The 25,954-nt window shown below is 46.2% G+C and overlaps 1 protein-coding gene and 1 long non-coding RNA gene across 6 annotated transcripts in view; one reads left to right on the top strand and one right to left on the bottom strand.

The window, feature by feature from the left end:
* The window catches only part of EIPR1 (EARP complex and GARP complex interacting protein 1), a 179,445-nt gene that overhangs the window by 142,766 nt on the left and 10,725 nt on the right, over positions 1-25,954 (bottom strand). For 3 of the 5 annotated variants that reach the window (XM_024241874.3, XM_054545347.2, NM_001131475.2), the window contains 2 exon segments: positions 19,786-19,869; positions 2,920-3,052 (listed from right to left, as the gene is read on the bottom strand). In XM_024241874.3, coding sequence (XP_024097642.1) covers positions 2,920-3,052; positions 19,786-19,869 — 217 coding nt within the window. 5 annotated transcript variants of the gene reach the window in all.
* LOC129057779 (uncharacterized) lies at positions 17,899-23,211 on the top strand. Its single transcript, XR_008522559.1, has 3 exons — positions 17,899-18,241; positions 20,304-20,399; positions 22,502-23,211. It is a non-coding gene; the product is annotated as an uncharacterized LOC129057779 (long non-coding RNA).

The raw sequence follows: 25,954 nt of genomic DNA, 5'->3' as shown, positions 1-25,954 counted from the left end.
AGTGGGTAGAGGCTGGGAGGCTTTTGAGGAGTCACAGAAAAAGCAGAGCTTGCCTGGAATATCCAGGGGGCAGAAAGGCCATGCCCTACAGGGCCGTGGAGGCAGCTCCTATTGTGCTGAGGCTGGTCCTGCACGCGGGGGGTTTCCTGGTGGGGGGGACAGGGCAAGGGTGGAGGAGAGGGCAAATGGGGAAGAGCTATACAATGGTGGAGTAACAACAAGCACAGCGTCTCCGGCTGGCAAAAGGTGCTGAAATGAAAAGCCTAACTGATATGGTTTGGGTCTGTGTCCCCACCCAAATCTCATCTCGAATTGTAATCCCCACGTGTCCAGGGAGGAACCTGGCAGGAGATGACTGGATCACGGGGTGGATTTCCCCCTTGCTGTTCTTGTGACAGGGAGATCTGGTTGTTTGAAGGTGTGTGGCTCTTCCCACTTTGCTCTCTCTCTCCTGCTGCCTTGTGAAGAAGGCCCTGGCTTCCCCGTCACCCTCCATCATGATTATGCGTTTCCTGAGGCCGCCCAGTCATGCTTCCTGTTAAGCCCGCAGAACTGTGAGTCCATTAAACCTCTTCATAAATTACCCAGTCCCAGGTAGTTCTTCATAGCAGTGTGAGAATGAACTAATACCCCGACTGTCAGGAGGGTGTGCCCCTAAGAAAAGGCCGAGGATGGGCCACACTGCATGTGGTTAGAGCCTCGGGAAGATCAGGAGGTCAGAGTGCAGTCTTAGGAAGGGCCTCTCAAGAAGCCGAGGAAGCACCTCACAGATCCTCAGGCAGAAGAGAGAGTGAAGGGTGAAGGGGAGGGTGAAGGGTCAAGGTGAAGGGTCAAAGATGAAGGGGGCAGTCCCTTGGCTGTCTTAGCAGGAGACCAAGGCAGAGAAGAGATCGTCTCTAAAAGATCTGCAGTTAGGCTCCTGTCTGAGGAAGTGAAGCCTCAGGAAATCTACTGAAGACCCACAGATTCTTGAGAAATGTGTTTCTGCTGAGACACTGTCAGCTTTGACCAATCGGCACAGACAGCAGACAAAACACAAGGAGGCTCTCGGACCCCCAACCTCCCGCTGGCAGGAGGGAGGTGCATAGCCACACTCAGCCACATGCCATGCTGCCCTCCATGTGGAAGGCAGGGCCCTCAGAGGATGGACATGGGGCAGCTGTGAAGTTAAAGTAGAAGAAGGGCCGGGCGCAGTGGCTCACGTCTGTAATCCTAGCACTTTGGGACGCCAAGGCAGGCGGATCACCTGAGGTCAAAAGTTCAAGACCAGCCTGGCCAACATGGTGAAACCCCGTCTCTACTAAAAATATAAAATTAGCCGGGCGTGGTGACGTGCACCTGTAATCCCAGCTACTCGGGAGGCTAAGGCAGGAGAATTGCTTGAACCCGGGAGGCAGAGGTTGCAGTGAGCCCAGATTGCACCACTGCACTCCAGCCTGGGTGACAGAGTGAGACTCTGTCAAGAAAAGAAAAGGAAAAGAAAAGGGAAGGGAAGGGAACGGAAAGGGAGAAGGGAAGGGAAGGGAAAAGGGAAGGGAAAAGGGAAAAGGAAAGTGAAGGGAAAACAGAAGGGAAAGGGAAGGGAAAAGGGAAAGGAAGGGAAAAGGGAAAGGAAGGGAAGGGAAAAGGCAAGGGAAAACGGAAGGGAAAGGGAAGGGAAAAGGGAAAGGGAAGGGAAAAGGAAAAGGAAGGGAAAAGGGAAAGGAAGGGAAAAGGGAAAGGAAGGGAAAAGGGAAAGGAAGGGAAAAGGGAAAGGAAGGGAAAAGGGAAGGGAAGGGAAGGGAAAAGGAAAGGAAAAGGAAAAGGGAAGGGAAGAGAAAAGAAAAGGGAAAAGAGAAGGGAAAAGGGAAGGGGGAAGGGAAGAGAAAAGGGAAGGGAAAAGGGAAAGAGAAGGGAAAAGGGAAAAGGGAAAGGGAAGGGAAAAGGGAAAAGGGAAGGGAAAAGGGAACAGGGAAGGGAAAAGGGAACAGGGAAGGGAAGGGACAAGGGAAGGGAAGGGAAAAGGGGAGGGAGGGAGGGGAAGGGAAACATACACAGAACCCGGTGAAAGCAGAATTTTGGATCGGGACGTCCTGGTGGCCAGCCTGATACATGAGCCAGGCCATCCCTACACATCAATATTCGGAAGCCAGAGTATAAGAGGGAAGATCAGACAGAATGCATTAAAAGTCTCTAAAAAGTCATTCAGCCTGTGGGACAAATGAAGGCAACATTTTAGAAACTACATATCAAAAACCACAAAGAATTTGTTCTGGCTTACATGGTAGAGAACAAGATCCTAGGAGGTATTTCTCCATAGAGCCAGAATTTAGAAAGTAGTCATTGATGATGACCAAACAAGGAGAACTGGGGAAGAGGGAGGCTCAGTTCAGCAACTCAGACATCTGCATTGACACAAACTAAGGTCCCAGAGCCCCGAGAGCCTGGAGAACCCAACGGCGGGCAGGAAGAAGCCTATGAGGCATATCACCAGTCAACGCGCGTGTGTGCATGGAACTGCTCTTACCAAAGAGGACTGGAAGGTGTGTGCATGGAACTGCCCTTACCAAAGAGCACTGGAAGACAGTCACCAAGACACTACAGGAAAGAGATGAATCCCTGCTGCTCCCCACAACGTACAGTTTCCACATCAGGACACCTGTGTCTGCCTCACCAGAAACTCCAGCACCGTACTCCCCTGACCAAGGGGTCAACGTTCCCAGAACAGCTGATTCCAGCTTCAATTCTTAGAATCTCAAGATTCTAATAATTTCTGCAAACATCTACTCACAATATCATGGCTTCTCTGTGCATGCAACACCTTCATTAATGGCTAAATCTTTTCAGTCATGTGTCAATCCATTAGCAATACAAAACCAGTCTTACGAAATACCTCCAGTTACCTCCAGTTAGCAAGTACCTTAGAAAAGCCACACTTACTTCTGTTGTAGCAGGTCGCCAGCACACCTCTGTCTGCAGGGCTAGCGCTAATGTGCCAGATTTCACCCACTTGATGGAGGAGGACATTTTTATTTATAATGTTGTTTTCATCGTCAAAATCTATGATGTGGATCTACAAATACAAGAAAAGAGCACATCAGGATCTCAAACACTTTCCTCAGTACCTTCATCAGACATCATGATTACAAAGAATAATCACATGCACATTTCATGACAGATACATCTTTAATTAATTGTTATTATGCCAACAGTATGTGCTTCTATAATTTAATTCTTACTGGACTCCTCTCCAAAGACAAGTTAGAAAATCCCTGTGGAGCATTTTTAAGATTGCAAGTTACGTAAGACTACCCTCTGGTCATATCCAGTCTTAAAGAAATAAGGCACCAAACGCTGTGTCCTCAAGTGGCTCTAAGACTGAGCCACTGTTGGTGTCACGGCCAGAGCTGCCCAGGGCTGTCCATATCAGCAAGGTCCTCCCAGCCTGCTGCACGGCTGCTAGGGAGGGCAGGGGCGGCAGGGCACAACTGCCTAATTAGGTCTGGGACTGACCGCGCCTGGCCCACTCTATCTATAATGGGCAGAACTCGACTCATACTTCAGACATGATTAAGGTGGGAGAGAGCGAGAAAGGGCTGTATATTCACACACTTTTATCCTCTTTTCAAAAACAAGTCCAACAGCCGCTGGTGCCTATTGTCTTATGATATTAAATAGTATAACATTTTAGCCACTACATAAGAAAGTTCAATATACTATCTCCATGCTTTCCAGGATAATTTTTAGAGGAATTAAAATGATTTCACATTTAATTTCTTACCAATACCCAAGTCAATGAGAAAACATAATTCCTCTTTTAAAAGTACATTTGTACTAAGAAAATATTCATGGGTCTGCACAAAAGATTTATATCCAAGTACGTTTACTATGGCATTGATTATTGAAATAAAAAAATTAGAAGTCACCTAAATGTTTAGTAATAGGAAACTGTTCAAATAAGTTTTAGTATTTGATGGTAATATAATACTATGACGCCATTCGGTGTACTGTAGACTACTCAGTGGCATGGAACGATGTAATATATGTTTTAGAAGAGAATACACAAAATAAACTGTACCAATGCTACATCATTTTTTTTGGTTTTGTTTTAAAAATGTACGCGTGTCCAAATGAGAACTAGCAGGTAGCTGAGTGGTGTCTGGATGGTGGAATTACAGGTGGTTTTCCTTTACTTCTTTGTGCTTTATTTGCACTTTTAACATTTTTTGCCTAACTAGGTCTGAGACTGACTGTGCCTGGCGCACTCTGCAATACGTTTGCAATCTAACATTAAATGCTATTTTTAAACTGTCTCCACGATACCCAGTAGCACCTACACATCACCCAGGCCTCAGATGGCCCTTTCATTATTTCCAACTGTTCCTCTCAGGGTGTGATATGGCTTGGATCTGTGTCCCGTCCAAATCTCATATCAAATTGTAATCCCAATGTCGGACGTGAGGCCTGGCGGGAGGTGACTGGATCATGGGGGATGGGCCTTCACGAATGGGTTAGCACCATCCCCACCTGGTACCATCCTCACGATAGTGAATTCTCCTGAGACCTGGTCATTTAAAAGTGAGTGGCATGGACTAGGCGCGGTGGCTCATGCCTGTAATTGTAGCACTTTGGGAGGCCGAGGCAGGCAGATCACCTGACATCAGGAATTTGAGACCAGCGTGACCACCACAGTGAAACTCCGTTTCTACTAAAAATACGAAAAATTAGCCGGGCATGGTGGCGGGCACCTGTAATCCCAGCTACTCAGGAGGCTGAGGCAGGAGAATGGCGTGAACCCGGGAGGCGGAGCTTGCAGTGAGCCGAGATCGCGCCACTGCACTCCAGCCTGGGCGACAGAGCGAGACTCCGTCTCAACAACAAAAAAACTTGAGTGGCATCTTCCCTCTCCTAGCTCCTGCTTCGGCCACGTGAGGCAGCTGCTCCCCTTTCGCCTTCCGCCATGATTGGAAGTTTCCTGAGGCCTCTCCAGAAGCAGATGCTGCTATGTTTCCTGAACAGCTCCAGAAATGTGAGCCAATAAAACCTCTGTTCTTTATCAATGACCCAGTATCAGCTATTTCTTAATAGCAGTATGAGAACGAACCAATACAAGGTCACCCCAAGGAGTCATTCTGACTTGCTCAGAGTGGAATTCATACCCGGCCAGTGCCCAGGGCCACGTGAGCTGAACCGCAGTCTCCCAGGAGTAGAGCCGGCCGCCAGCACCAGGTCCTGGGGCCAAGGGAAAGCTAGATATGGCCGGTTTGCCCGCTGCAGAGCAGGAGCCCAGGGAGCATGCGCGCCCGCCCTTTCCATTCGGCGCCACTGAAGTTTCCACAGCAGGTTCAGAAACATTCCCAGTGAACAGCTTCCAATTACAAATCACACATCTAAGAACCAGAGAAACGAACACAGCACTTGTTTTTATAAGTGAAAAATTTATTGTACTCTTTTTCCTTTCCACACCCGAGGAAAGTTTACCTATGAACAGTTTTTTCCTCTGTGGACCTGTTACACATTTTATAATATATTACTAATTATTAAATGATTACTAAGTGATATTGAGAAAAATATTTGGCAGAAATACATATGTCCTATGACGCCACATCTCTACAATTGGGGACAGACCCTACAAACACCAAAGAAAAGGCAAGTGCAAGAATTTTCACAGCAGATATATTTATGATAGCCAAAGCAGTAAACATCTCAGATGTCCATCAACAATGGAATGGGTAGGCCAGGCACGGTGGCTGACACCTGTAATCCCAGCACTTTGAGAAGCCAAGGTGGGTAAATCACCTGAGGTCAGGAGTTGAAGACCAGCCTGGCCAATATGGTGAAACCCCGTCTCTACTAAAAATACAAAAATTAGCCGGACATAGTGGCAGGCGTCTACAATCCCAGCTACTTGGGGGACTGAGGCAGGAGAATCACTTGAACCTGGGAAGGGGAGGTTGCAGTGAGCCGAGATCACGCCACTGCACTCCAGCCTGGGTGACAGAGCAAGACTCTATCTCAAAAAAAAAAAACCCACAATAGAATGGGTAAATCACTTGTGGTATATTCACAAATGCAATTCTCACAGTAATGACAAGTAACAACAACACACGCACAGACAATGCTGAGTGAGAAAAATCAGACACGAGAAGGAGCACCTTGTGCGATTACCTCAGGCAAAACCAACTGAGATAACAACAGAGACCATTCACTGCAGGCCTGGAGTTGGCCCAGACTCCAGGAATCTGAGGGGACTGCTGGGGTGTCCTTCATGGCAGTGACATGGGTGCACGTGGGTGTGGGCATGTGTGCATGCAGGTGCGCACCTGTGTGTGGGAGCATGGGTACACAGTCTATGCATGTATGTGCGTGGGTGTGCATGTGTGGGAGCATGGGTACATGGTCTACGCGTGTATGTGTGTGGGTGTGGGGGAAGTGCAGCTGTGTGTGGAGGGGGTGTGAGTGTGACGCAGGTGCAGGTGTGTATGTAAGGGTGTGTGTGAGGGTCTGTGGGTACATGGGTATGGTGGGTGTACATGAGTGTGAATGTGAATGTATGTGTAGGGGTGAGGCAGGTGCAGCCGTATGGGAGGTGCGTGGGAGGGTATGGGTGCATCATGGGTGTGGGTGTGTGGTGGGTACATGGGCATGGGGAACCGGTGCATGCATGTGTAAAGATGCCCCCAGTAGCATATTCTGGATGTATGCACTTGGATGCATGTTAAGTTATAGTTATATCTTACAGGCAGAAACGCATTAGAATAAAAACTAGTAACAAATACATGAAGAAAATTTATTCTTTATTATAACCAATGACTTAAAAATTTAAAAATGAGAATTTCATCATACCAATTAATATTTATTATATTAGCCAACTTTTTCTAAGTGACGGCAACCAATACAGGGAATTCTATGATAGAATTGGTCCACGTTATAACTTGTCCAATTCCTTTAGAAGGTTTGTTATAATATATAAATAAGAACTACATAAACGTTGAAACCGAAACAATAATTTGATTTTGTGAAATCTGCCCCAAAGAATAAATGAACAAAAAAAGGTGTATTATGAAATGCTATATAGCTTTAAAAGTTATGATTAAGAGCAATTATTAATACCAAAAATGTTACAAGAGTATTACATTTTAAAAGCAGGCTATAAAATGGCATATGATTATATAATACCATCACACAGGAACACAGACCACAAGGTGATATAGAAAATTAGAAGTAATTTTTGTGTTGCTAGGGAATTTTTTTCCTCAGTATTTTTCACATTTCGTGCTTATCAGGAAATCCATTAGCACTGAAAAAAGGGATGCACTTAAATGTACTACTTTGCAAATCTGCTCCCCTGAAATGTACCAGGGCAGCAGGCGCAGCTGGGGGCTTTCTGGGCGTGTCTTCAGGACAGTGCGGCGCGGCCCCCAAGCTGGCCCCTCGGCCTGGCTGCAGGTCTCAGCAGCCCCTCTCTCCTAGTCTCCTGCCTCCCCACAGGCTCTGCCTCCGGCTGGGCCCGCCTTTCTTCCCATAAAGCTGTTTTCCTTCTTGTGAAGACACAAAGCACAGCTTTCCAATGGGACTCAGCTCCTGGATGCATGCATCTCCTCTAGGTTCACCTCTTCCAGCCAGCGAGCACGCACAGGGCAGAGGGGGGATCCATGTTCCTCCCAAGCCCATGTCTCCTAATCTGGTACACTGCAATAGAAATGGTCTTTAACCTTCACTGCTAAGCCTGATGAGTCTTGAGATTTTCCCACATATCCTTATTTTATGGTTGATTCATAGAGTAGTGCAAGTACACATCTTCACGAACTGTTTTAACTCAGGGCTGTTCAAACAGGATGCCATCAACCACCACGAGCAAAAATAAAGTAATGGCTGAAATTTATATTGCACCAGGCACTATGCAAAGTATTTTATACACTTTAGTGCCTTAATCCTCAAAACAGCCCTATAATATATTACTATTAACCACAATCTACAGGTGAAAAGATCGAGGCTTGAAGAGTAGAGGGCCTGGGCTCCTCCAGTTAGACACGGCACAGCCAGGCCTACGGGAGCCCCTGGTCCTGACATGCAAGCTCTGCAGCCCCACCACCTGCCCTGTGGATGCGCTCTGCAGGGCAGCAGCAAGCCAGAGTGAGAGGCAGCTCCCAGCTGGAAGAACCAGTACCTCAACTCTCTGTTCTCAGGGCACCACCCTACACCCAGCTCACCTGAAAGTATAAACAACTGTTTTGTTGAATAAACATACGCAAACAAGTAATGCAAGAAAGAAACACTGTAACTAAGGTGAGTGCAAAAGATTACCAGGGCCCAAAAGAAAGACCCATTAACACCGGCTAGGCAGGTCCGCAAAGATGGTCGCCCTGTGAGCAGTACTTAAATGTTACTTTAAACTTTTCATGCCACATTAGATTTTTTAAATGTGTTAATCGTTTATAATAAAGATCAAACTCATATATTTTGAATCATCATTAAAATTTTTAAAGTTGATTTTACCAGTGCTGGGCTAAGGCTATAGGTGACACTGTAAAGATTTAGAATAAAGAGTTATAAAAATTTATTAGGAAGTCCGTAAACATGAACTTAATCACCTCTCCCTCCTTTTCTGGAAGAGTCGGGGCTTGGAGAGAAATGCTGTGTGGCCACAGCCCAGGGCCAGGCTGCCGAGTACAGAGCTGCGGGGCCAGGCCGCCGAGTACAGAGCTGCAGGGCCAGGCTGCTGAGTACAGAGCTGAGGCCATCGCACTGTCCATTTTATCTGCGCTTCTAAACTGAAAGTTTAAAAACTCTTGAGAATTGAAAAAAAAAAAAAAAAAAAAAAAGGCCAGGCACGGTGGCTCACGCTTGTGATCCCAGCACTTTGCAGGGCTGAGGCAGGAGGAGGATGGCTTGAGCCCAGGAGGTCAAGACCAGCCTGGGCAACACAGCAAGATCCCATCTCTACAGAAAAAAATAAAAACAAAAAATACCACACATAAATAAGACTGGATATTAAAAAATCAAGAGCCACACGCCTACGGAAAGTGAATGATCCAATGGCTTCCCCAGAGGCAGGAGATTCCCTCGGCCGCTGATGGCAAACCCCCCCAGTTCTCACCCTGGATGGCCACCAGGCAGACGACAGGAGACGCCGTCCCTGCCACGTCATCCATGACTAAAACCCACCTGCCCAGTGGCAATTCCTTAAGAGTTATGCAGAATACTGAATACTGCCTGTGACCAGATCCTGGACAGGACAAGCCATGGGCCCATATCGCTGGTTTTCTTTACCCCTGGTTACAGCATGTGACTCTGAAAACACAGTTTCTACTCTAGTCGGCTTCACGCTTCAGCTCAGTGCTGACGTGAACGTGACCTGCCAGTCAAGAGACCTGGTTTCTCATTTGGATTCTACCATCCCTGGCTGTGGGACCTTGGGCAAGCCACTAACCCTTTCTGGGCTCTTTGTATATCTGGGCCCCTCTCAGCATTTGTACATTTAGGAAACTGCATCTCTAAGATCCCTTTGTTCTAATAGAAACACAGACTGGTTCTTTTTTTTTTTTTTTCCGAGACAAAGTCTTACTCTGTCTCCCAGGCTGGAGTCCAGTGGTGCGATCTCGGCTCACTGCAACCTCCACCTCCCCAGTTCAAATGATTCTCCTGCCTCAGCCTCCCGAGTAGTTGCAACTACAGGCAGGCACCACCACGCCCGGCTAATTTTTGTATTCTTAGTAGAGACAGTGTTTCATCATATTGGCCAGGCCAGGCTCATAAGCACTGGAAAATCTGTAACATACTTAATAACTCTTTTTCCAGTGCTTATGAGCCCCGTACAATAACCACCATTTCCCTAAACATATTAATACTTCTCTCTTAGGCAATTAAAGCATAGGGTATTAATAGCCCTTGCCCATGAAACCCAAACAGTGCACTCGGCAGTGGGAGAGAAAAAAGACTCTGCATTCCAGAAGCTCCCTGTGCCCCAGGAGCACATTGCTCAGAACTGTGCAGAAAGTGACACAGCCTGTGCAGTATGTGGTCAAGGGCTGCAGAGGAGGCTGGAACCTAACTGGGTCACTGGAATGCCACCAGCTGCCTCTGGTAGCAGAGAACAGGGCTGAAGTACTGGCTCTTCCTTCCAGTGGGGAGCTGCCTCTCACTCTAAAAATCAGAAAGACATAAGTAGAACTCTGTAAAAAAAAAAAATTATTGGGGCATAATCAATATATTGAGACCAGGTCAGGTGCAGTGGCTCACACCTATAATCCCAGCACTTTGGGACTGTGGATCACCTGAGATGGTGAGGTGGGTGGATCACCTGAGGTCAGGAGTTCAAGACCAGCCTGGCCAACATGATGAAACTCCATCTCTACTAAAAATATAAAAATTAGCCGGCCATGGTGGTGCACGCCTGTGATCCCCGCTATTTAGAAGGCTGAGGCAGGAGAATCACTTGAAACTGGGAAGCAGAGGTTGCAGTAAGCTGAGGTCACACTACGGCACTCTAGCCTAGGTAATAGAGCAAGACTCTGTCTCAAAAAAAAAAAAGAAAAATATGTATATATATAGTGAGACCAAAATTCTCAGAAAGCAAAGTGGGGTACAATTCACAGAGGAAAATAAAAAAGAAAGTGCACAGTGGGAGGTGGCACCGTGGCACTACACTTCTGTTTCTGTTTACATGGATGCACATGTAGGAAGGGAATGCAGCCCCGGGGCACCACGCTTATCTTTCCCTAGATCTAGCTTGGTGCACACATAAGAGGGAAACAGAGCACCATGTTAATCTTTCCCTTGGTTTATACTGGTGCACACATGACTTGCTCCTGGTACAGAAGTCCAATGAAAACCACCACCACCACCATGCCAGAGAAATGCTTAAGGAAACCCTTATGAAACAGATGACTGGGGAAACCCTGTGATCCAGAGTCCATACCACTTCTCCCAGCATGTTTTGTTCATCCGAAGCAGTGACAGACACCCTGCCCACCCCCGACACCCCACAAACCGAGCATAGGCCCGTGCGGGAGGGCCACCACTCAGGAGCTGGCCCAAGGGCGGCAGCAGGGCCCATGGGAGATTCTGGGCGTTGACTCCTTGTGACTCTGGTGGGACAGATGAAACTGGCTGTGGGTTTTGACCCAATGCTCGTTGATATGGACACCAGGGAATCTGATGGAATTTGCAGCAAAGTCTCGGAAGTGGACGGCCAGGCATGGGGTTTCTGGATAGCGTGACTTCTCTAGACAGAAACAAAGCCAATGTTTGTCTGAAAATGTAATAGATGCCCAATAGGACATCACAAGATTTACTTGTGAAAAGTGAGTATGTTTGCTGCAGTAGAACTAACTATTACAAAAGTTTGTGACTTTCCTTAAAATACATCCATCCAACAACCTGCTCAGCACCAGGCATTGAAAGGACATAGCAGTGAACGGTCCTTGGCCTCACAATATGTGTCAGGGATGGCAAGGTGTCAAGGAAGGCAAGGTGTCAAGGAATTTGGAGAAAAATAAATACATAATAGAAGTAACAGGAATCCAATAACATGAAGACTTATATCAGAGGCGTGCACACACAAGGACAGACAAGAGTAGAGAAAAGGCATCAATTAGTTCCAGCTCAGGAATTGAAAAGGGGGTGGAAAAGGAAAGACTTCACAGAAAAGACAATAGAAGCTGTTTGTAGGAGAGATCAGGACTCAAAAACCTCGGACAAAAATCATAAATTTCTCCTCAAACCCAAAGAGCCCTTCCAGCTGAACACTTGCAGGAATGTCACCTGATATAGTTAGGAAATTTGTCCCTATCGAGATCTCATGTTGAATTGTGATCCCCAGTGCTGGAGGCAGGGCCTGGTGGGAAGTGTTTAGATCCTGGGGGCGTATTCCTCATGGCTGGGTGCTGTCTTCATGATGGTGAGTTCTTCTGATATCTGGCCATTGAAGCGTGTGGCACTCCCCCTCACTCTTTGCTCCCGCCCTCGCCATGTGATGTGCCTGCTCCCACTTCGCCTTCCGCCATGACTGGAAGCTTCCCGAGGCCACCGCAGAAGCAGATGCCAGAGCCATGCTTCCTGTATGGTCTGCAGAACTATTAAACCTCTTTTCTTCATGAATTACCCAGTCTCGGGTATTTCTACATAGCAATGCAGGAATGGCCTAATACACCAACAGACCTGAGGGTGTGATATGGTTTGACTATGTCCCCACCCAAATCTCATCTTGAATTCCCATGTGTTGTGGGACTAACCTGGTGGGAGATAATTGAACCATGGGGACAGTTCTTTCCCACGCTGTTCTTCTAATAGTGAATAAGTCTCATGAGATCTGATGGTTTTATAAGGTGGAGTTTCCCTGCACAAGCTCTCTCTTTGCCTGCCGCCATCCACGTAAGATGTGACTTGCTCCTCCTTGCCTTCCGCCATGATTGTGAGGCCTCCCCAGCCATGTGGAACTGTGAGTCCAAACCTCTTTTTCTTTCCAGTCTCGGGTATGTCTTTATCCAGCAGCATGAAAACACACTAATACAGGGTCAAACCGATTCTTCAAGAGTGAGGGAAAAGGAATATCAGAGAGCAGTTTATATGTTAGATCTGAACTTGAAAGCTGGAAAGAACCAATTAAAGAATTTCCAAGTATGGCAGACCATCTAGGGATGTATCCTAAAAATACAGGACCCCTGAAGATGAAGCTCACACTGAAGACAGTAAGAAAAAGAAATGCGAGTCAGGGACACTTAGTGACAGGCTGGAGCCTCTGGATCAGGCCTCATCGCAAGGAAGCCAGGCTACCCTGTGACGCTTCAGTGGGCAACCAGGTCCTTTTACCATTAAAGGAAGAGAGAAGGATGAGGGAGGAAAGAGCAGGAGCAGTGGGGAAGAAATCAAGGCTCAGTTAGTCTAGAGTGGGGCTGGGAATCTGAATGTTGACCAAGCGCCCTGGTGATTCTAAGCACAGGTGAGAACAGGACTTGCAGGCAGCAGGGGCTGCAGGAACAAAGCTGTCACCAATCAGAGGGGCTGCAGGAACAAAGCTGTCACGAATCAAAACAGATGCAGAACCAGATGCAGAACCACGCAGCTGAGCTGAGAAACTAAGAAGTTACCCAGGGGAGGAAACGGGCTGCTCTGTCGCTGCCCTTCTGTGACATCAGTCTTTTCACTGACGAGGATTCTGGCCACCGGGGTAATGCTTCCATGTTAGAAGAGGCAAAGCTGGTCCTCTTTGTCACCATGGCACTCCCAGAGGTCTCCAGAGGAAGATTAAGACTCATCTCTTATCTACATGAGAAAGAGGAGGGTACCAATATACAGGCAAAGTGTGGGAAACGCAGAAGCACTTACAGGCCTCAGGTCGAGGTTCCTCATCCCTGCCCACGCTAAGCCATGAGCACACCCCCCAGGAAGAACTCCAGCTCCTCGTCAAAGGAGAACCCCAGAAAGTGAGCAAGGACCCCAGAAATCCTTGTCCCGCCTAAGCACAGGGAGCTATGACAGAGTCCTGTCCCACAGGAGGAAACAGACACAAATCAGTTCATCCCTCAGAGGAAAGTCAGCAACTGTGACAGTCACCACATTTTCAGAAAGATAGTGCAGCTGCATTATGGAGTAACGATGCAAGTACCGGGCATTTTCCAGGGAATTAATGACTGAGAGGAGCGAGGGCCTGAGGCAACGCCAGGAGCCATTAACCCTTCCCAGCCACCACTCCCCAGGAGAGCTGGAGCTCCAGAGCGAGGGACGGTGGCTTCTGACTGTGCAGGAGGAGACCAGACTCTATTGTCACAGAAGGCAGGGGCAGGGCTGCAGTCCACAGCCAGTGGAGCCTTCCCGGCGTCTCTCCTGGTCTGTGCAGATGCGCACAGATGGGCTGCTTGCAGCCGGAACCATGGGGCCCAGGCTGTTCAGGATGGAGCTGTCTTGATTTTCAGGACATCTCACCCCACAGAGACAAGGCATGGCAACAGCACGGGTGCACTCTTTCCACGTGTGTCTGTACAAAAGTGAACACTTCAGGTGCAAGAGCATATCCATGGCACATGCCTCAGAGCTGAACTGCAAATTCAAAGGAGAGGGAAGCGAGCAGAGAGGCAGACATGCAGGTTTCAGTCCCGATTCTGCCACGCACCAGCTCCACACTGCGTGGGGCCGCCTGCCTCACCAGAAAACCTGTTCTGCTGACTGAGGCAGCAGGTGGGAACCAGCCCTAACCGGCCCTGCTCCAGGACCAGCTGCCTCCTCCAGCCACTCACCCACCACCCCGACTCCACAAGCCTCAGCCAACTGTGAGCCCTGGGAAGAGTGTGAGGGCAGGGCCTGCTTTACTGATCTCAGTGCCAGCACCGCCCACACAGCCGGCTCTGGGGAGGCTCCAAACAGACCCAGGGCAAACAGCAGCCAAAGAACTGCACGATACCACCACAAGACGGGGATAAGGAGGACGCCGGGAGACCGGGACAGAGAGGACGCCGCGAGACGGGGACAGGGAGGACGCCGCGAGACGGGGACAGGGAGCACGCCGGGAGACGGGGACAGGGAGGAGCCCGGGAGACGGGGACAGGGAGGAGCCCGGGAGACGGGGACAGGGAGGATGCTGGGAGACGGGGACAGGGAGCATACTGGGAGATGGGCACAGGGAGGATGCTGCAAGACAGGGCCAGGAAGCACACCGCAAGATGGGGACACAGAGAATACTGCGAGATGGTGTATTAGTCTGTTCTCACACTGCTATAAAGAACTACCTGAGGCCGGGTACGGTGGCTCACGCCTGTAATCCCAGCACTTTGGGAAGCCAGGCGGGCAGATCACCTGAAGTCAGGAGTTTGAGACCAGCCTGGTAAACATGGCAAAACCCTGTCTCTACTAAAAATACAAAAATTAGCTGGGCGTGGTAGCCTGTGCCTGTAATCGCTTGGGAGCCTGAGGCAGGAGAATCACTTGAACCTGGGAGGCAGAGGTTGCAGTGAGCCGAGATCACGCCACTGCACTCCAGCCTGGGTGAGAGCGTAAGACTCTGTTTCAAAAAAAAAAAAAACGACTTGATACTGGGTAGTTTATAAAGAAAAGAGGTTTAATTAACTCACAGTGCCACAGGCTATACAGGGGACATGGTTGGAGAGGCCTAAGGCAACTTAGAATCGCAGCAGAAGGGTGAATGAGAAGCAGGCACATCTTCACACGGCGACAGGAGAGAGCACGAAGGGGGATGTGCCACACCCTTTCAAACGATCAGACCTGTGATAATTCACTCACTGTCACGAGAACATCAAGGGGGGAATCCACGCCCATGATCCAATCACCTCCAACCAGGTCCCTCCCTCAAAACTGGGGATTACAATTTAACATGAGATTTGGGTGCGGACACAGGGCCAAACTATACCACACGGTAATACTAATAGTACTATGAATATCTGCTTGTCCATTTCACCATTTCACTAAACACTGAACTCAGGACACAAATATCTGTTCAGTTTTTGTGTACCCAGCACATAAAAAAGAGGAATTAAAGAGATCTGTTAATCTACGAAGTAAGCATTTGTCAAGTGGATGAATGAATGAACAGCTCAACAATGTCACATGCCTTTACCAGAAACAGAAAGACAAAACCAGCAAGTCAAAAACACAGCTTCATACCTATCATACGGATTCACACACAGACAACTGCAGGCAAGTGTGGAAATACATGAGGTGTGTAATAAAACACACTGTTGACTCAAAAAAATAAGATCCTGGGAAACTAACCTGAGTAATTATCAGAACTCTTCAATTTAGAAGAAAGGAAACAGAAAAACTGGAGAGCTTATTTAAAATAATTAACTGAATGTTACTTCGTTCCAAAAAAAAAAAAACAACAAATTAAGGCAGATTAAAACACTTTCTGTCATTTTGGGCGATTCTTTCTTTTTTTTTTTTTTTTTTTTTTTTTTTCAGACAGAGTCTCACTCTGTCACCCAGCCTGGAGTGCAGTGGTGCGATCTCGGCTCACTGCAACCTCCATCTTCCCAGTTGTCAAGTGATTCTCATGCCTCAGCCTTCCAAGTAGCTGGAATTACAGGTGCGTGCCACCACACCCAGCTAATTTTTGTATTTTTGGTAGAGACAGGGTTTCACCATGTTGGCCAGGCTGGTCTTGAACTCTTCACCTCAAGTGATCCACCCGCTTTGGCCTCCTGAAGTGCTGGGACTACACGCATGGGCCACCACACCTGGCCTCTTTTTATTTCTTCTATTTTGATAACTTTGGTACCAATGGTTCTTCATTAATGTCATTACCAAATGGAAATGCCATTACTACATTCTGGCTAAGAGCAGGTACACCGTAATTTGCTGGTAACTATCATGCTTTCCATGGCCCCATTTTGTGTTGAATTCCCGGGTTTCTGCTGGCTTCTGCTTTCTGGAGCTGCATTTGGAAGGCAGACTGGCGTGCCTCCCATCCTATCTCTGTACCACTGTCGCCCATGTGGGTTTTACTCCCCAACTCCCCTGTAGGCACCATCCCTGAAACCACAGGCCATCTTCATGGTGGGTCCTCCTTCCTTTTCAGGTGGCCATTGGTAACTATTTTTATAAATAAGTAATTCCCTTCTTATATGTTTTCCAGGAGAAAAGTAACACACATGCATATATACACATTCTGAAAACAAAATATTAGAAAGAAAAGAATTTTACATCCTGAATAGATGTTGCCCCCACCTCGTCCCAATTTGAGGTTTTGCTTTCTCAGGTTTCAGTTACCTGTGGTCAAGTGTAGTACAAAAATATTAAATGAAAAATTCCAGAAATAAGCAATTCATAAATTTAAATCACACACCATTCTGAGTAGTGTGATGAACTCTGGAGCCGTCCCACTCCATCCCACCCTAAACGTGAGTCATCCCTTTGATCAGCATATCCATGCTACAGAAGCTACCTGTCCCCGAGCCACCCACACTGTCTGTTCCTGACACCTTTGATCAGCATATCCATGCTACAGAAGCTACCTGTCCCTGAGCCACCCACACTGTCTGTTCCTGACACCTCTGATCAGCATATCCATGCTACAGAAGCAACCTGCCCATGAGCCACCCACATGGTCTGTTCCTGACACCTTTGATCAGCATATTCATGCTACAGAAGCTACCTGCCCCTGAGCCATCCACACTGTCTGTTCCTGACACCTCTGATCAGCATACCCAAGCTACAGAAGCTACCTGCCCCTGAGCCTTCCACACTGTCTGTTCCTGACACCTTTGATCAGCATATCCATGCTACAGAAGCTACCTGCCCCTGAGCCATCCACACTGTCTGTTCCTGACACCTTTGATCAGCATATCCATGCTACAGAAGCTACCTGCCCCTGAGCCTTCCACACTGTCTGTTCCTGACACCTTTGATCAGCATATCCATGCTACAAAAGCGACCTGCCCCTGAGCCACCCACAGTCTGTTCCTGACACCTTTGATCAGCATATCCATGCTACAGAAGATACCTGCCCCTGAGCCACCCACACTGTCTGTTCCTGACACCTTTGATCAGCATATCCATGCTACGGAAGCGACCTGCCTTTGAGCCACCCACTGTCTGTTCCTGATACCTTTGATCAGCATATCCATGCTACAAGAGACCTGCCCCTGAGCCACCCACACGGTCTTTCCTGACACCTTTGATCAGCACATCCATGTTACAGAAGCTACCCGCCCCTGAGCCACCCACGCTGTCTGTTCCTGACACCTTTGATCAGCATATCCATGCTACAAAAGAGACCTGCCCCTGAGCCATCCACACTGTCTGTTCCTGACATCAAACCATCAACACCGTATGGCTTGATGATCCGGATCACCCAAAACAGATACTCCTGCTTCTGACATATCCTCAGAAGGTCAGTAATAGCCTAACACTACATCACAATGCCTATGTCATTCCCCTCACTTCATGTCATCACACAGGCCTTATATTATTGCACATCTTCTCAAGAAAAAGGGTGAGTGGCTGGGCGCAGTGGCTCATGCCTATAATCCCAACAGTTTGGGAGGCTGAGGCCAGCAGATAACCTGAGGTCAGGAGTTTGAGACCAGCCTGGCCAACATGGTGAAATCCCATCTCTACTAAAAATACAAAAATTAGCTGGGCGTGGTGGGGCATGCCTGTAACCCCAGCCACTCAAGAGGCTGAGGCAGGAGAATCACTTCAACCTGGGAGGAGGAGGTTGCAATGAGCTGAGATCGTGCCACTGCACCCTAGCCTGGGCAACAGAGTGAAACTCTGTCTCAAAAAAAAAAAAAAAACTATAAGAAGGGTGAGTATAGTACAGTAAGGTGTTCTGAGACAGAGACCACATTCATATAACTTTCATAACTAATAATCATTGTTTTTTTTATTAGTTATGTTGTTAATCTTTTGTTGTGCCTAATTTATACCTTAAACTTTACCTATATGAAAGTATAGGAAAAAGCATGTTATGTTTAAGGTTCAGTACTCGCCAAGGTTTCCTGGCATCCGCTGGGTGGTCTTGGAACACATCCCCTGTGAAAAGCATCTGAAGATAACCCTTGGCTCAATTTTTAGTCCTTTTTGGCCTATTTCCTTCCAGTCTTTATTCTGAGAAGAGATTCAATTGTGCACTTTGCTTTTTACACCATGCTGATCATACTGGAAACACAATTTTAACGTCCCACCGAATCATCTAATGATTCTTAAGTTGTCATGTTTCTTAGGAGTCTGTAACTTTTAATGAGTGTAATAAGGGAATACTATTCACTGTGAGTAACCAGATTCAACCTGAGGGAAGTGTACGAATCTGCCATTACAAGTGGCAATTTCATACTGTTCAACCTAACATTCAAGCATTTTGATATTCTGATTGCTTGTAAGTTTTTATGACTATAAGTATCATTATAATTAATATTCTTCGTGTATAATGATTTTTCCTAGGTTTGGGATACAGGAATTACAGATTAAGTATATAAACATTTATTTATGAAGCTCTAAGGATGTATCACTGAATTAGTTGCCAATGACTATGCCAACTTTAAATCTTTATCGACATAAGAAAGTGACAGTTTCACTACATCCTATCCAGGCCTGCATATTCTTCGACAGCTATTTGAATGCCATTTCCCTTGTGTGATCAGATAAGCCGGACAGAAGCCCTAGACCATGTCTGACATGGCCTCCCGCACATTTTCCCAGTGTCAAAGACAATGCACATCTTTGCAATCACCATGGCATCTCATTTTAATCTCCACTTTAGCAATGAGGAAAATGGAGTCCAGCAAGGGGAATCCGTGTGCTCAAGGTCACATGGTTACTGCCAGGCCATGAACCGAATCCAGATCTCCTAAGTGTCCACTACAGTGGCCAGAACAGCAAAAGGGTTCCATCTGTATCCCCACCTGGATTAAGTGGCAGCGATGGATCAAGTGGCAGTGACAGTTCAAGTGGCCTGGGTCAAGTGGGGATGAGGTTGTGACACACCCCACACTCACCTAGAAAGAGTTCTAGGAGCAATTAAAGAAGTAAGCCACAAGCCCAAGAAGAAGGGGTAGTGGTGACCACATATCCTTGCTTCTCAATTGCTCATAAAGCCAAATCTATATAACCACAAGAGCCAAACAAGACTATGAAAGTCATGCCAAACAGAGGAAGTTTAAATTACTGAACACAGTCGATACATATAGATGGATAATATTCTTTGAAGATAGACTTAAATCCAAATGAAAGTTTTATTTTGTTTATGTGGCATTAATTTCTCAAATGTTGCTGGAAAATCAGAGCAAAATGGTTATAAAACTAAGAATAGGCTTAGTAATTATCATGTATACATTTGTCAAAAATAGTTACCTGATTATCATATTTAAGAGACTGCGTCCCAACCAAAAACCGAATGGCATCTGTTTCTGCAGTTTGAGGTGTTAAGGCACGTGCCTGCAGGAGGGAAGAAAAACACATGCACATTTATGAAGTTAGATTTAATAGAGATTAAAAAGGCAGTTTATCTTATCTACTGTTGATAAAGTATAAATTAGTACAGAGTGTCTGGAAAGCAATTTAGAAATATGTATTAAAAGCCTTTGACTTTTGCACACTTTCAACACAATTCCACTTCAAATTTGCATATGGAAATCATTGTAAATGGGTACAAAATTAAGCAATAAAGATGTAAATTATCTACACATCAATGTTTAAATTATTTTTTAGTAAAACTATTATTTCAACAGTAAAAGACTGGTTAAACAAATTATATTTCAACAATACAGCAGAAAATAGCTTCCAGCAATAGCAGAGTAGGGGGTTTAAACCAACTCTTCTGCAGATAACAACTAGAAAAACTAAAGGAATAACCTGAATCTGTTTCGCAGCCTCAGAGAACTACCAAGGCAACGAAGAAATGCCAAGATCCAGGACAGGAGGAAGCCTGGGGGGAAGCCCAACACCTGGTCACTCTTCACCTAAAGGTACCTGCCAGTCTGGAAAGCCTGGCTGATAGGCTGATGCTGACGAGAGCTTTGACAGACTCGTGGAGCTCAGGGCACAAAAACCCAAGCACAGGGCCCACCCGGGAGAAGAGCCTGTAAAGCACTAACCCCACAGGTGTACAGCCCAGGAGTGAAGGCAAACAAGAATCAGACCAACCTGCACAGGCTAAAGCTCCAAGTCATCTCAATCCTGATTGGAGCAGGCCAGTGCCCTTAGGCTAGCCAGCCTCCTGCCAGAAGTCAATCCTCTGGAGGAAGATAACATCCCAAGTCTCTAAAATCTGACACCGAAAAATGTTCAACATTTAATCAAAAATAGCCAGTCACAAGGCCAAGCATGGTGGCTCACACCTCTAATCTCAGCACTTTGGGAGACTGAGGCAGTAAGATCACTTGAGGCCAGGAGTTCTGGCCAACCAATCTGGGTAATATAGCGAGACTCTATCTCTGCAAAAAAAATTGTAAAAATTATCTGGGAATGGTGGCTCGTGCCTGTTGACTTAGCTGCTCAACAGGCTGGGGCAGGAGGATCACTTGAGCCCAGGAGGTTGAGGTTACCGTAAGCCATGATCACACCACTGCACTCTAGCCTGGGTGACCAAACAAGACCCTGTCTAAATAAAATAAAATAAAATGAATAAATAATTAATTAAAATAGCCAGTCATACAATAAGACAAAACCACATGATCAAAAACCAAAAGAAACAACAACCAACAGAAAAAGGGCTACAGAGGATTCAAACAGGTTCCCTGGGAAGCAGGCTCTAAAATTCTAACGGTATGTAAAGGAGACTTACTAGAGAGTGCTCTTGGGAACTATTCCATGTTGGGGTGAAGGAGGAAGGGCTGGGCTGAGGGAGAAGATGAAATGCATCACACCTGCAATGGAGGCCTCAGCCAATCCAATGGGGAGCTCTGGAGCTGGACGGGCCTTCCGAGTTAAGGCCAGATGGCCAGGGTTTTATACCACCCAAACCCTACCCCCACAGGTCAGTCACTGGATGCAGGCTTTTCCTGAGGAGGGGTGTGACCTTGGGCAAAGTGCCTCTGTTCAGCTGAGGGCAATTCCTGGAGCAGGGCCCAGCTGAGAGCTATCAGCCTCCAACAATCTCAGAAGTGGCTGGATTTCCTGAAAGAGAAATGTAGGCTGTATACAACAGCCTGAATTGCAATAGCTATGGTTAATATGTTTAATAATTAGAAGATAAAACTAAAATCTCAGGTGATGAATCTGAGGCTTAGAGGAAAAAGTTGTACAACTGGTTACTAGAGCTGTGACTAGCACTGCAGGCTTATAAATTCAAATCCATCTGTTTTAGGACAAGCATTAACTGCACCTGGATCAAGTCCCTGTGGCCAGCATAATAATTGCCCTCCACCCATATCCACATTCTAATCCCCAGAACCTGTGAATGTTAACTTACGCGGTAAAGGGGCTCTGCTGATGTGCTTAAATTAAGGACCTTGAGATGAGGAGGCTATCCTGGATTATTGAATCGCATAGGTCACTGACATCAGAAAACCTTCCCTGGCTGTAGCCCCAGAGAAATGTAACCACAGAAAAGAGAATCAGAGAGGTGGTGAGGCAGGAGAACAGGGTCTGGAGGCAGGGAACCTAAGGCCAATTCACACTGACTTCCTAGAACTAAACTGAAAGGAAAACCCTAATTTTCCACACCCAAGTAACAAAAGGACCAGAGGCTACACCCTTTGCAAACCCTCACCTTTCCTGCATGGCAGTAGGGAAATTGAAAGTACCTCTGATTGGTTGCTTTTTGCAACTAATCAGACGTTTGCATAAGGCTGTAACTTTGTAACTTCACTGTAGCCTCTGATTGGTTGCTCTGATTGGTTGCTTTCTACAACCAATCACACTGATTGTGGGCCATCACTTCATTTACATGGGGTAAACACCAAGTGGCCAATGGGAAACCTCTAGCGGGTATTTGGACCCGAGAAGATTCTGCATTCAGGGCCCTTGAGCGGCTGCTTGGCCCAATCCCACCCCATGGAATGTACTTTTATTTTCAAAAACTCTCTGCATTTGTTGCTTCACTCTTTCCTTACTTTGTTTTGTCCAGTTCTTTGCTCAAGATGCCAAGAACCTGGACACCCTCCACTGGTAAGAATGGCAGCTGTGAGGAGGACGCAGTGGCTGTTGCTGGATTTGAAGATGAACGAGGGAGTTGTTAAAGCAAACTAAATATGGCCTGAGAAGGACTCCATGCTTCTATATTTGAGTCCTTGTGGATGAACCATAACCTACCTTAATATGCAGACAAGATTGAGAACCTAACTTAGGAGTATGCACCTGTAACACCTGAGTCTTGGCCAATCCCAGCAGCCGTACTTCAACCACTCATACACTGCTGAGTGTTCAAACTGTGTTCAAATAAGGCAAACGCCAGCCTGCAACCCATCCAGCTGTTTCTGTACCTCACTTCCCATTTCTGTATGTCACTTCCCTTTTTTTGCTTATAAATTTGTTCTGACCACAAAGCATCCCTGGAGTCTCTCTGAATCTGCTGTGATTCTGGGGGCTGCCCAATTCACAAATTGATCATTGTTCAATTCAACTCCTTTAAATTTAATTCAGCTGAAGTTTTTCTTTTAACAGAGTCCATGAGCCAAGGAATGTGGGTGCCTCTGAAAGTTAAAAAAGGTGAAGAGACAGATTCTCCCCTAGTGCCTCCAGGAAGTAATAGAGACCTACTTATGTCTTGACGTTAGCCCAGGGAGATTCATTTTGGGTTTCTGACCTACAGAACTGTAAAATAATAAAATTATGTTATTTTGAGCCACTACGTTTGTGGGAATTTGTTATGGCAGCAACAGGAAACTAACCCTGCATCCTACAGTTCACTAAATGCCCCCATTCGGTCACGCCCCCTTCCTATATGGAGCTCCGAATACACCTGACACCTACTTCCCACCTCGTTGGCAGTCACATCCAGCTCTTACATGTTCTTTCCGCTGTTTTGATTCATTTCTTTCAAAACCAGGTAAGAGAAACAAGTGAACGGTTGCCCTGACCATTTAGTCTGCCTAGTTTTGACTTGGTTTCCACAACTAGAGCAAAACAAGGACATCTCTTGGGTGTCCGCTGCAAAAAAGCTGAGAGAGAACAATTTCATGAACTGTTCTTAGAAGACATAACCAATATTATCTATGTTCCCAACCTTCCCAAAATAGCAGCAAAAAACTTCAACAGCTAAAATGTATTTCAATAAAACCAAGAATACACATGTCTAGAGCAACATTCCCATGATTAGACACCTGGAGAAAATATCTGTATGAGCCAATTCAACTCCTCAAGGTACCTGTAAGGATCCCACTGTCAGTATTCCTCTACTCTCTGCTGCAACTTCCCTGGACAATTTTTGGAGCTTTAGACTCATAAAGTTATAGCCCTTCTGCCAAAAATGTGCATATATGCACAGAAAATTTTGCATGTAATTATCAGCAAGTTCACAGAGCCTCTGACTCTATCCAATTTAGACAGCTCTGGCTTGGAGAAAGATGACTCTGATGAGGAGGACTGCAAGCCATTCCTGAAAGACAAAGCCCTGACTGCTCCAAGGCTGAACCCCAGGTCAGGAGAGAGAACACCGGGACAGGTCCACCTTCAGACAAGAACACCAAGATTTTCAAATGCAGGACTGTGTTATCACCCTAGACGTTAAAAAGCCCAAAAGGCCCCAAAAATAGCACCCAGGAGAGGACCCACCCGAAAGGGAATGATTATTTTTCCACAGAAAAGCTTGTCTATGCCTCAAGTCAGTGATGAAGGGTTGCCTAGTAGCAGGTGCTGTGGAGGCATCAAAGAGGTATGAGGTGCCACCTCTGCCCTCAGGAAACTTGGACTCTCATTAGGAGAGAGGAGACAAAGACTCAAAAAGATTAAAAGCCAAGATGATAGACGATTAAGTATCAAAAACACTGGCACAGACCATAATAACAACATACTAACATTTGTCAAAATGAACCCAGGAGCTCAAAGTTAGACAGAAGGCAGGATTAAATGCCATCACTTTAAAATAGAAGAAAACCAAAAATAAGTAAATTGTGTCAGTGACTACTATACTGAAAAAAAGAAGAGCAACTCAGAAAATGCAGAAGCTGCTTGAGTGACAACAATGAACGAGCATTCAATTTACTCCACTCTAAAGCAATTTGCAGAGCCGAGAGCTGCATACCTGGAGAGGAATCATGGTAAGCAGGCAGAAAAACAAGTCTAAATAGATCATCTGTTTCAGACAGAGTGAAGAGGATGCAGTTTTAGAAAAGCATTGCAAGTCTGAAACTATCTTATTCAAGCTCATACAAAAGACACTTCTTTAAAAAAAAAAATGGAAGCAGAGAATCATTTGTATAGACGTATCTAAAATGTATCTTTAAAAATCACAGTGAAATAAAAAGTTTAAGAGCTTTCCAAAAATTATTTAATTTGGGCCATTCTGGTGACAGATCTCCATGTGTATAATTCTACCTCTTTGATTAAAGTAATGATAACATGACCACTAAGTCTAGTCAGAATGATCGTTTTACAGGTGTTCCAATGACCTTATAAAAGATCAAATTTTTATGGCATAATATGTCAAAAAACATTTTCACATATTCTGTCTTGGTTCATCCTCATAATTCAATGAAGTACACAGAAGACAGGATGCGGATTATTCCCATTTAGTACATAAAGAAACTGAGGACCAGCAAGGTCATGTGACTTCGCCTGTGCCTCAGAGCTACCAAAGGGGAAAAAGAACCCACACTCCCAACGTTCAGCCCGGCTATGGCTCTCTCATGGTGAAGTAGGGTAGCTGGCAACACAAATGGCACATTTGGTAGAAGGTGGAACACAGGTCCCTTTATAATAAAAATGCTGTGTGTTTTCCCCAGTTCTCATAAAGGACAAGGCGAGGCCGGATGCAGTGGCCCACACCTGTAATCCCAACACTTTGGGAGGCCGAGGCGCGCGGATCACCTGAGGTCAGGAGTTCGAGACCAGCCTGGCCAACATGGTAAAACCCTGTCTCTACTCAAAATGCAAAACTTAGCTGGGCGTGGTGGCAGGCGCCTGTAATCTCACCTACTCAAGAGGCTAAGGCAGGAGAATTGCTTGAACCTGGGAGGCAGAGGTTGCAGTGAGCGGAGGTCGTGCCATTGTACTCCAGCCTGGGCGACAAGAGTGAGACTCCATCTCAAAAAAAAAAAAAAAAAAAAGAAAGAAAGGCCAAGGCATTTTTCTCATAAAGCCAAATTTCTAGTCTCCCACCACCCTGTAGGGAACCAAACCAGGCAAAGGAATTGGAAATGCTGAGAGTTCAGGATCGTAGCAGGAAAGAATCATCAGGAACCTTATGACTACTAAGAGAAGGTAGAAATATCAGTACCTAGACATATTAACTGAGCACACACTGTTCCCTTGGGGAAACTCAAAACTGTATTCATTTGCTTACTATGTTAAGCAAGTAAGTGGTTACCAGAAACAGGTAGCAAACCATGTCCATCAAAGCTTTGCTATCAGAATTCCCCAC

The sequence above is a fragment of the Pongo abelii genome, chromosome 12, assembly GCF_028885655.2.
Source record: "Pongo abelii isolate AG06213 chromosome 12, NHGRI_mPonAbe1-v2.0_pri, whole genome shotgun sequence".
NCBI lineage: Eukaryota > Metazoa > Chordata > Mammalia > Primates > Hominidae > Pongo > Pongo abelii.
This window is presented reverse-complemented; position numbering and strand designations above follow the sequence as displayed.